The 12,785-nt window shown below is 37.1% G+C and overlaps 1 protein-coding gene across 8 annotated transcripts in view; it reads right to left on the bottom strand.

Moving 5' to 3' along the window:
* Positions 1-12,785, bottom strand: part of caskin2 (CASK interacting protein 2) — a 61,309-nt gene that overhangs the window by 10,613 nt on the left and 37,911 nt on the right. For 4 of the 8 annotated variants that reach the window (XR_008636832.2, XR_008636833.2, XM_055175240.2 and 1 more), the window contains 8 exons: positions 12,065-12,173; positions 11,373-11,481; positions 10,610-10,704; positions 7,336-7,453; positions 4,948-5,118; positions 3,627-3,698; positions 3,134-3,252; positions 2,563-2,641 (listed from right to left, as the gene is read on the bottom strand). Coding sequence is in view for 6 of the 8 variants with exons in the window: in XM_055175240.2 (XP_055031215.2) it covers positions 2,563-2,641; positions 3,134-3,252; positions 3,627-3,698; positions 4,948-5,118; positions 7,336-7,453; positions 10,610-10,704; positions 11,373-11,481; positions 12,065-12,173 (872 nt within the window). In the remaining 2 variants the exon portion in view is untranslated. The remainder of the gene's footprint in view (positions 1-2,562; positions 2,642-3,133; positions 3,253-3,626; positions 3,699-4,947; positions 5,119-7,335; positions 7,454-10,609; positions 10,705-11,372; positions 11,482-12,064; positions 12,174-12,785) is intronic. The other 4 variants (XM_055175242.2, XM_055175244.2, XM_055175245.2 and 1 more) reach the window with 4 other exon arrangements.

Genomic DNA, 12,785 nt, shown 5'->3' with positions numbered 1-12,785 from the left:
TTTTCCATGTTTAAGTGCTATAGTTGGGTCCTCTGTGCTTTTATCAATCTAGAAAATGTGTAAAAGATCAACCCAGTAAACCATAGAAAGGGGATCTTATTATAATAATACCACCCCTTAATCTGCACTATTCAACCACGGCACCGCCATTTAGCTCAGAGAGGGGGGAAATAATTGACAGCATAACTAAGTTTCAATTTTGACAAACCACTATTATGGCGATCAGTTCATTTGCATTTACAGGAACACACCCAGAAACGGTACATTATTGCTCACACCTATCCATCTTATTTTTGACGTAAATGTGGGCCCTGCCATCTTTGAGCTCATTTATGTAAGACTTCTGGTGAGCCACTAAAGCTAATGGTAGTCATACTGCAAAGGACACACAAGTGTGCCGTTCCAACTGGCTTATTAATGTTTACTATTAATTCCAAGAAGACAGACCTAATTTTTGTAGTTAGGGGTTGCCATAATAGCTGGTACAAACGCAGTGAATCTCTTGAAAACATCTGTTTTAACCATAATAGCTTGTACAAGAGCTGAATGTGTATGTGGTACATGTGCACCCATGATCTGTATCCACATACGGTATCCATCCAGTAAAACCTTTAGACACTGCCAGTAAACAATAAATGCAATAAATGTTTAAAAACAACTATAATGCTGGTAAAAATATGCAGATTTAGCTGGTTTATTTATTCTGCTATTATATATTATTACAAAAATCTGATTACAGTACAGAATATTACGACATAAACTTCTTATTAGTTTTCAACTCTTTCCCAGCCATTGATGAGTTAACTCGTCAATCAAGAGAAAACGCTTCCCTGCCAATGACGAGTATTTCCGGCAATCCACAATACCTCTATTATCCACCAGATGACACTCTTCCGCAACTTATATAACGCGGAAGCAATGCCTCACGTGAAAGAGATCAGATTCAGAGCAATCCTCAAAACATACACAGAGTTGTTACTCTATCAGAAGTCCTTCACAATAATTGAATTATCTCAGCTTTTTGCTAAAAATTTGTTGTTTTTGAAGAAACCTACCCATATTTGAGAGGTGATAAGAAGAGAACTAATCAAGGTAGGAAGAAACATTTTTTTGTTTGAAGTCAGAGGTGATGTTTTTTTCATTTGATATATTGTATGTTTATATATTTAAAGAAGAACATTTTCTGGAAGGCATTAAACTTTTGTAAAAATCATAAAAATTGCTGGCGGTGGCTGGCAACTTTAAAAAAAATGCTGGCAGGAAAGAGTTAATGTGTTTGCGCATACTTTTGTTACGTTTTATATGAAAAAGCAAATAATTTTAAAATAAGCAAATAATTTCATAAGCTCATGTCTTCATCTAGTGATGTAATAATATTTTCATAAAACGAAAACAATACTTAATACATGTCATAGTAGTTTCATATGTTTATTATGGTTTGTTCAAATAACTTACAATGCATTGAATGAGAAAAATGCTGCTGACTGTTGGACCGCGTGAAGCTTGATTTGTCACCATAAATGTTTAAAAAACTCTTTTTAAAAAAAACATCGCCTGAAATGTTTAAAACATGAATTTTTGGTCTATTTCATGTAGAAACACTCGACTGACTTCCCTGTTGTACAAATACTGGTATGCATCTGTGCTTTTAGAGTTGCACATTAAAGACCCGTCACCCCCGAGCAACAACATGAAATAATTAAATATATCTTCATATGATATATCAGGACACTTCTTCATTTCATCCTCACACTGGGTTTTACATGGCAGGTGTAGTAAATATTTAAATCATGTTTTATGGGTGCTCCCACGACACTGTTTTCTACCGGCTGACTATTGAAACAGACGTCTAGCACAAAAAAGGGAAATACGTCACATCTCTTACTTCCGCGTAAAAAAAAAAAAATAAGGTGAATAAGGTGGTTATTTTGAGCTAAAACTTAACATATACACTCTGGGGACACATGACTTATTTTACATCTTTAAAAAGTCTAATAAAATGTCCACTTTAATACCAAAGGAAATTATCATTTAAGAATTATTAGTGTATAAGTAAAAAACGATCACTACTACATGTCTGACGACAATAAATTCTAGGATTTAGAAAAAGTATGCTTACATGAACTATGAAAATCTCAAGTTATAAAAAGTCCTTTATATGAAGCCAATAAACATCCAAGAAATCATAAAGTTCACAAATAGGTGAATAAGTAAAATTTTCGGAATGCATTTTTAACATGCAGCAGTGGAAATAAATAAAACATAAATATGATTACAACTTACCTTTATAAAATAATCCACAGTTTAGAAAGTTTCTTGGTCTCATGTATATACTTTATATATAGTAATTCTTTTGTGTATATATACTTAATACTTTCTTTTCTTTGGTATCTCTGAGTTACATATAAATTTGCCTGCCTCTCTCCATCACAAATGTCCTTCCCTTCTAGTAAAATCTGACACTGAACTGTATCCATATTCATGCACAAATGACCCGTCTCTTCCTCTCCATGAAAGTTATGAAGGCTTATTCACTTTAAAACTATAAAAGGCACTGCTAACCTGGATGAGGGTTAGTCTGTTTTATGGCATCAGTTGTCTGGGAGCACAATTCCACCATTTCCCCAGCAGAGGGCGGCAGCTGCACACACAAAAATCAGCATCATGTCACATCAGCACAGGCTTCAGAGACAACTAATGTGTAAGGTTTTAATGCAGAAACTTTGCAACTAATGGCATTATGAACAATGAAGTCAACCAAATAATGGAAATTTGTTGTTAATTTACTCTCAGGCAATCCAATATGTATGGTGATGTTGTGTTTTTAGTAGAACAGTAAAGAAGCTTTTTTGGCTAAAACTGTGATCCATGGTGATTCATAAAATTGCAAGTCCATGCAAGTCTGACTGAACCTACAGATTAAAAAAACAGCTGGGATTAATTTTGCGTACTGAACTTAGAGAACTTGCACCTGAGGGCTTGCCATTTATGGATCACCGTAGTTTTAACTAAAAATCTTCTTTACTGTTCTACTGAAGAAACAATGACACCTACATCTTTAATAGCTTAAGGGTCTTAAGTTACTATAAAGGGTATCAGATGGTAATGTCACGGTACTCTGACAAATATCCACCTTTGTGGTGTCCTGGACGGCAGCAGGTAACTGATGGGGTCCATCAGCGCTCTGTCCACTGCCAGCACTGCGACTGCTGCCCATGCTACCTGAACTCCCCACACTGTTCCTGTCTCCTGCTGACAGAGATGGAGAAAGAGAGTGAGAGAAAACATCTGGAAAGATACAGATGCTTTACAGATGAGAGACACCAAGTCAAACAAATTGGTTAGCAGATTTTAAAAGGTAACAACTATGACCTCTGAAAATGTGGAGGACCATAAAGGGGAGGGACCGGTGTAAACAAAGCAACACAAAAGGGTGAGCTGATGGGAGGCTGACAAACAATGGACAAAGCCTTTGGTGACAGGAACCATGTGAAACTTCAAATGGAGACCAAAGGCTCCGGGGTGTGCAGGTCTTTCGGACCAGCAGAAGGCCATAGGGATAAGACAACAGGCTGACATGATACTGAAGGCGAACAGAGGCCTCTCTGGGAACAAGAGTCTCTTACCATTAAGAGAGGTCCTGAGGACCCAAATATCATCTGACTCTCTGGGACTAGCTGGACTGTCGGGAAGAGGACCTAGCAAACACAAACACTTTAAAGGGCTAGGGGAGAGATTCTGAGATTTTGGGTATCTTGTATAACTGCAATTATTTTTATACCAGAGATTTCAGGTTTGGACTGGGGGAAATCGATAAATTAATTAGTTAATGAATCATAAATAAATAAAATTAAAGTAAAATTGTTTTTTAATATAAATTTCCTATTCAGTTTGAGAACCACCAGTCTAATTGACCATCTACTGAATATTGTCTTAAGGCTACAGTGTAGTATATACACTCACCTAAAGGATTATTAGGAACACCACCCTTTCGCCCTCAGAACTGCCTTAATTCTACGTGGCATTGATTCAACAAGGAAATTTAGAAATGTTGGCCCATATTGATAGGATAGCATCTTGCAGTTGATGGAGATTTGTGGGATGCACATCCAGGGAACGAAGCTCCCGTTCCACCACATCCCAAAGATGCTCTATTGGGTTAAGATCTGGTGACTGTAGGGGCCATTTTAGTACAGTGAACTCATTGTCATGTTCAAGAAACCGATTTTAAATTATTCAAGCTTTGTGGCATGGTGCATTATCCTGCTGGAAGTAGCCATCAGAGGATGGGTACATGGTGGTCAAAAAGGGATGGACATGATCAGAAACAATGCTCAGGTAGGCCGTGGCATTTAAATGAAGGCTGTGCGGGTTGTGGCTTCACAAATGCTTTGCTGCATACCTCGGTTGTAACGAGTGGTTATTTCAGTCAAAGTTGCTCTTCTATCAGCTTGAATCAGTTGGCCCATTCTCCTCTTACCTCTAGCATCAACAAGGCATTTTTGCCCACAGGATTGCCGCATACTGTATACTGAAAATCCCAGTAACTGGGCAGATTGTGAAATACTCAGGCACCAATAACCATGCTACGCTCATTCAGTTTGGAGTTCAGGAGATTGTCTTGACCAGGACCACACCCCTAAATGCATTGAAGCAACTGCCATGTGATTGGTTGATTAGATTATTGCATTAATGAGAAATTGAACAGGTGTTCCTAATAATCCTTTAGGTGAGTGTATAGTATTGCTTTATATGTTGACAGGGTGAACAGTCTAGGAGGGAGAAAAGCTGCCATATAATCTCAATTTATCCTGTTGTCTGACAAAATCAAAAACACCCAGAATTGTATGAGAGGTATTTGTGTACCCTCACAGATTTATGTTCAGGTGGGGTTGTAAGTCTGTTCCTGTGTATATATTAAATTCATGCCTTTGGGTCTCACACTACCTGGGTATTGATCCAGCCCATTCTGGTGAGTCAGGACAGGCCGGGTGGATGAGTATAAGGTATAGGTATCATCAGTATGAGAGGTGTGATGAGAGCTGTGTAAGGGCAGGGCCCGGGACAGAATGTGATGTCTCTGGGTGGGTAGTGAGGCCTGCCTGGACAGAAAACCCCCTACAGACACAACATGGAAACAATAATGAAGAAATGTGCTAGAAATTAACAGACAGACTTGGTTGACATTCTTTCAAATGGAACCATCGAGTAACATGTAAATGATGACAACTGCAATGGCAGTGTTCTTAATATGACAAAGTAAGTGTTTTGATTTATGCCATTAATGTTTATTTTTTTAATCAGTGCATATCACTAGTCGACTAAATTAATATAACATGGCAAAGATTAATGCACATTTATATATTGATTCAATATATTTATAGCATTTTGAAAAAAATGGGGAAAATCAGTTTTTATAATAAATCTTTGAAAACTAAATTATGGATTTGAATTTTTAATGTTATTATAACCTAAAGATGCTATGTGAAAGTCTGTAACAGAAAATAGTGATTTTCATCTCGTCACTTTCTTGGTATAGAAAACATGTTTTTACGAAAATTAGTCCAAATGGATTTATTGCGTTTTGGAACCAAACTCTTCAAATAGTTTCAAACACCTTCCCAAACAATACTGTTTTTAAGCTTGCCCAAAAATCTGTATAGTGTTATTTAAATATTTTTCGTCTATAAATATTTTAAATGCATATCTGCTAAGAGTACATTACGTCAAAATTTAGGACTACACAAACATAACTGTAGAACACACACAGCTGTTTAAATTTTATTACATCATTAACGTTGAACATTAATCAGAGAGTTCATCTTATCACTACGATACAATAAAAATAACTGTGGTAGACAGATATGTTTTTGTTTATGTGCCACTGTCGATACTGATATTGAGAAAGGAATGTGGCCCATTACGAGACTGATATAACAAACTGAATCTAACACCTCACAGTACTGTTTAAAGAAGACTGCCCTACAAACCGAAATGTTGTGTGCAATACAACGCAATGTCAGATTTATCCAGCATACATCGATTTATCAGCCAAAGCCGATAAAAAATTTCAAATATATCAGCCACAATGATATATTGGTCTACTATAAAAAGTAACAATTAAAATGCACAATATTTAGGAATTTTACCACTAAAGGTCGCATTTTCAAAACAATAACAAAGATGAAGCTTAATGACATCATAAAGGAGAGTGAAACGATGGGAGATGTTGTTTTTACCATCTAGAGACGTATGAAATTCGCTAATAATGTTCACAGATGAGGTAATGACTTCATTTTATTACCTGTACATATTGTGGCTTTAACAGACAAGGATGGTGAAATAAAACGAAATATTTAACTTCACTAGGTTCTTATAAAAAAATGAGTTGAATCTAACCAGGTATCCTGAGCAGATAATCTAGATGGAGAAGTTACGCTCCAGCACAATGATGAATGTATCTGAACTAGGGATGCACCGATATGGAAATTTTGGCCGATACCGATAACCGACAACTCTTTATATTTGGGGGCCGATAACCGATATATAAATAGGCCGATAAATATTCATATTAATTTCACAATGAAAAACTCCCAGACCGCGGACTTCTTGTCTTTGCGCTAGACTAGCATACTCTTCTTAAGCCCGCAACATGTGTCATCTTCGTGCTATGTCACAGAAAGCACCAATCAAAACTCCACATGGCCAGCAATGAGCAAGTGAAGTGGTTCAACAAACCAAAAAAATCCATCATTTATCGGCTTTCATTTATCGGCCTAATTTTGCTATCAGACCGATAATCGGCCGATAACGATTTGTCGGGCGATATATCGTGCATCCCTAATCTGAATAATCTAAAGGTACCCTCATCATCTACTCTTCAGCAATATTGAAGCAGGAGCTAATTTTATGTGAACAGCAGAACATGGCAGAGTGCTGAGTCTGCCACTCCGCTCAGCCGCTTTCTTATACTGAACAGACTCATTTCAGCAAAAGATTTTCTGCTTAAGCCCTGGCAATTGGAGACTGTCTCCTTCTTTCACAGAGACTCAGGGTTTAAAATCTGAGCCGCCTGCCCCCAATATGTTCTTGTTGATCCCATTATACTGTGTGTCTGTGTGTTCCTTTAACAATAGACTTGATATCCACGTGTCTAAAAGAACGTATGAGAATTGCACTTCATAGGCATAAATATTTATATATTATAAACAATCATTCCATGCCTGTCAACAAAGCAAAGGAGGGATCATCATATGCTAAAAAAAATTTTTTTTCGCTTTTTACAACTTTTGACTAATTATAAAGCTACACAACAATACACAACCAATACTGTACCTGATCTGCGACTTATCACCTCCACAATGGAAGGAGGAAAGTATCCCACACGATCAGTACCCCTCTGACTATCATGGATGTAACCTTTCCAGCGTCCATCCATGTGCTGCTCTAAGACCTGAAACAGACCAATGAGATGTTTTATCACATGCTAAAACAATTTGCCCATTTAGAAAACCTTATATTTAAAGAAGGCTTATTTCATTTGTTTTGAAAATACGATTAAAGCCCTCTTTGTACCCTATACACTATATTCAAAGCCATATGACCTCCAGTTTTAAATAACTGAGTCTGTTTAACCTTTTTTCCAAACCACATGGCCTAGCCTGTGATCTTTCCATATCTGTCAGAACCAATGTGGTAAATAAAGTCAGTTGACATTCCACATGTCACCTGTGCAGCAATGAAAGACAGCGTACAGTTCATATGACTGACAAAGAATTGTACGAATGAACTATAAAGCTGGTCTGGAAATAGGCAAGCGTGCGAGCAAACGGGAATATAGCACTTTCTAAACTGCCATCGAAAAGGTCCTCATCTCCCAAATGCAAATAACAGTTTATATTTAACCTCTCATAGTGAGGAAGGCTGGAGGCTACTGTACCAATACTGTACATGAGTTCAATGTCAACCTTATAGTCTTATAGCCTAAAAGTTATATATCTTAATAAAGATGAACATGAATGACCGCTGTACAATACAAGATTTCAACTTTTATAATTATAATAAGATTAAATTAACCTTACAATTGAAATAACATTTACAGAACCAACCACTGATAACATAATGTGATGCTGTTCACCAAAAAAATGGTACAGTAGATTTAATGAAAATGTTAAAAATGTTACACTTGCCCCCCCGGTTAAGAAATAATTGAGTTAATTTAGCTCTACTTATAACCTAAATTTCCATTCTTGCTGTAAGGAAACTAGAAGTTTGTTCGGCTCAGTGAAAACATCTTTCACTGCTTGCTTTTAAAAATATTTCCCTCAAATGACACATCTTTTCGTAATGCCTTTGCAATGACTCGCCGCCACAAAAGCAGAGTATTTTTATAGCAGCAGAAATGGCCTCCTAGAGCTATCCAGACAGACAAGGTGTGAACAATGAGTTAGCGCACACATGTCAATGACCCCCGGGCTTTTTGCTACAGTACAGGATCATAAACAAGTCTTTTAGCAGTGGAAGAAGCGTGCCGCCATGAAAGAAAAACGAGGATGAACAAATAAACGCTACTATAACAAACAACACAAGCTACATTTCATTCATATGAATCAGACATCAAAGGCTTAGATGCAAGAACCTGTTGCAGCATGCTGGACCGGAGATAAAGTGTTCTCTGATGGGAACACCAAATTACTATCCGCACACCCCCACTGTGCTGTTGTTCATTATGTTCATAACATTATTATATCAGAACATGATTCAGATTCATTATTTAGAGGCATGATTCATATGCATGATTTCATAATTATATTTTTAATTCAGATTCAAGATGTATATGCATAATTCTGATGCATGATACAGCTTCATGATTCAAATTTCCATTGATTCAGATTTATCATTCATATGCACGATTTATATGCATGATTCAGATTCATGATTTCAGTGCATAATTCAGATGCATGATTTTGATTCATGATTTATACAGTATATGTTAAGAATGTGACTATATAACTATATAGATATGGAGTACAGTAAGTGGTGTCTTGTATTTTAGTGTATATTTTAAATACACTTTAAATAAAAAGTGTATATTGTTTTTCTATTGACCTAAACTTTTTTTGGATTCATCGGAATACAGTATTGCTGTGACAGATCGCAGTTGATCCATACAGATCACAACCCGCGGTTCGGCTCGCATGCGATTCGCGGATTAATATGCAAATTTAAATAGGGAAAGTTTATCATTTGCACGTGTTTCTAAGGCTTGCAAACGTTAACATTCAAGTGATTTAAAACAATTTAACCGCAAAAAGGCGCTAAATGTATCCTGTCCAGCTCTAGTCAGACGTAATTCCCTTCAAAGATCAGAACTCCTCATGTGTAAACTATACAGAGAGTTGCGCTACTGTGTCTCATGTAAGTCCATTAACATACATTTGCTGAATAGAGCAATGAAAAACAATGTAACGTTTTTATGTGAAGCGACTGTTTATGCGGCATCTCCTTGCTGAAGCGCCGTTTGGAATTCGCCCTCCGTCTGTGTGTGCACGCGCGTTTAAATGCGCTCTAAGTGAATTGACGCGTTTACGACCATAAAACATTTTTTGTTACATACAGATAACATCTCCTCATCTGCTTGCTGCCTGTCCGCTGATCAAACTGTAAAAAACGCGATCTCTGTAGACAGCTCAGGCTCGACAAACGGCAATATCAACATAGTGGCCAAACCTAGCACAACAAAACATAACAAAGTGTTCCAGCCAATAAACGACACGAAGGATTTGGGGGTGGGGGTTGGGCGCGTTCATGAAAGCACGGACGGGAGAGGGAGGGGGAGGCGTTAACTACGCTCCGTTTGTTTGAAAACAGTTCAAACATCAACAGGAAGTGACGTCGCACATTATTCGCTTAGAGAGCCTTTAAGTGCCCTCAGTAGTGCATATACGGAGAGACGCGTTTCAAAAAGTAAGCCAACATAAAATCTTTTTGTTCTTGACAGGGCACATACATACAAAATTATCTCACAGTATTCTTTTTCTAATAAAAACATTTGTTTATGTAAGTGAATTATAGAGTCAAAAACTAGTCTGTGCTTATTTGTTCTTAAAGAGACAGTAACCTCAATTAACCTACTTATGTCTGTGTCATTAATGTGAATTAAACAACCCAAGACAAAACAGAAAATCACTTCTGTGGCTCTAATAAAAAGTAATAATATTATTTAAGTCGTACAATAAAGACAGTGTTATTATTCATTTAATTCTATTTTTTTAACTAATGTTAATTTTAGACCTTACTTAATGTGCAACTTTGTTCTTTTTTATAAATGTTTGTAATTATTTGTTATTAGATTTTTCCCGCTCATTTTTTTCGCTAATCCGAAAAATGATCCAATTCGTGCCTCAAAAACCGTAATGTGATCTGAACCGTGAGTTTTGTGATCCGTCACAGCCCTAGAATACAATGTGTTAATTTTCAGATTGAGTCAATGGGCACATTATATCCCCATTATGTAGGCCTATTGCATAACACACACATTATAAACTATCACCATTACCAGTATCGAATCAGGACATTGAAATCATAGGGTGTTTGCTTGTAGGCCTACCATGATCACATCTCCGGCCCGGATGTTGAGGGCAGTGGGGTCATGCAGATTCCAGTGGTCCTTCAGCGCTCTCACCTGTAAAGCTCCACTGGCATCTAATTACACATTACCAAAAAAATTATGCAATCAGTAAGAGAGAAACTTGGTTTAAGTCTTCCTGCAAACTTAATACTGTTCCTTATTGGTGCAACTGTGGTGTCCTCATACTAACCAAGGTTCACAAAATGCCTTAATAAAGACACTGAATAAGGAGAATTTGTAATGTTTGAAAACTGTGCATTTGCTGTGCACATCACCCGAAAACGTATTGAGAAGCTGAGCTGCTAAACCCCCCTCATCTTCAAACACGACTCCTTATCAAAGCGTTCACTTCAAAGACAACAAGCCACTGGATTACAGGAGGCACGGCAGAACAGCGTTCAGGGATCTTTATTTAACACATACAGACACAAGCCTGCAGACCCAGAGACGCATAAGTATACGCAAACAAAACTTTGAGTTAAATCTCCAGGCATGGTTGTCATTGCTACCCCCAGTGCATTAATGTTATGAAACTCTATAACATGAAAACAAACAGGTTCACTCATATGTGCACACACCCACACAGAAACCAAAACACAACCCTGAGCACACATCTAAGCATCTATTGTCTACATCTAGACAATGAGGACAATAAATAAAGGCTCATGGCCTGACATCAAATATGGTAGATCAATAATAGCAATATGAGGACAAGAATAGGGGGACAAGTAATATAAGTCACCTCTAAGGAGTTGTTTGATTTCTTTGCTGGCATGCGAAGTGGTGAATTGGTTCACAATGTCCAGGGCTGTTTGATTGTAGGTGTTCCTGATGTTCGCATCGATCCCAGCCTATAGGGTACATGGTGAGACATTGTATTTGAAGTTGATGGCTTTTTCAGAAATATGTAATATAACATTGTTCTCTGTTAAGATCTTAAGTGTACTTTTCTCTTGAAAGACTCTAAAACCGTGTTCCTTGAAAAGAAATCTTAGGCCCTGGTATTAAGATGCACTGTGATCGATCGGATCACAAGTGGACCAAAGAGACACATTCCCATTCACATCTGGTGTTTTAATCCGTCTCTTTTGCCCACTTTCGACTGTTTCTGCCCTGATTACTTTGAGAGGAGGGTCTATGGGTGAGTCCCTTTGGTTTCATTAAAACACGAGTGGGAAAAATGAAGCGGTCTTAAATTGATGAGCAGTACCTCTGCTTGTGATTTTAGAAAACAAGTTGCATAAAATTTTGTATGTAATAAGATATTTCAGAGCAATTGATGAAATACATTTGCAGTATTAATAAAACTTATGTTTACTTTAAACTCTCTTATGAATTAAGTAAAACATAAATCGTTTGTCGGGCATGTGTAAAGGCAAAGAAAATGTAAACATGGTTGTGTGATTTTTATCTTTAAAATAATATTTCACTTACATCCAGCAATAATTGAACTACTTCTGTCTTTCCATAGAGGGCAGCCTCATGCAGAGCTGTACCGGCTTTAGTGGTTCTGTTGATGTCGATCCCGGCCTTCAGCAGCAGTCTAAAAATGTGTGATACAACAGACAACACATAAGCCTCACTGTACATTATCCTGCTTATGACACTGGTACACTGTCAGAAAACGAATGGGCAAAACATGCACCCCAGCTGTCGCTAAGGCCGTACTCTTTCCAAAAGTACAGCTTTGCACCTAAAAAGTTCACAGTAGTACCTCAGAGGTACATATTATTGGTACCAAAGAGAGCTTATTAGTACCTCAAAGAAACATATTAGCATCTCTAAGGTACATACTGGTGCTAAATGTATCTGTACCTAATAGTACACATTTTTGAAGGGTACTAAATATTTGGACCATTATTTCTAACAGTGTACTTGGCAAATAAATAAAGAAATGGACATGTTGTGTGGACATATACATAAAATGTTGTTTTTAAATTATTTTATTATTATTTTGTTCATTTTTAACCAAACACAGATTTTAGCTTTAAGTAAATTCCATACTAGTTTTATACACATATACATCCACACCTTTGGTTGATGTTTTAACTTACAACACTGAAACAAACACGCGTTTTTGCAGAACTCAGAGGCTGATTTCTGTGCAGAATAATGTTCAGTTTAAAAAATATATAATAATCCAATGTTAAGATTT

This window comes from Misgurnus anguillicaudatus, chromosome 4 (assembly GCF_027580225.2).
Source record: "Misgurnus anguillicaudatus chromosome 4, ASM2758022v2, whole genome shotgun sequence".
NCBI classification, from domain to species: Eukaryota; Metazoa; Chordata; class Actinopteri; order Cypriniformes; family Cobitidae; genus Misgurnus; species Misgurnus anguillicaudatus.
The sequence above is the reverse complement of the archived record's forward strand: the minus strand, read 5'-3'. Positions and strand labels throughout refer to the sequence as shown.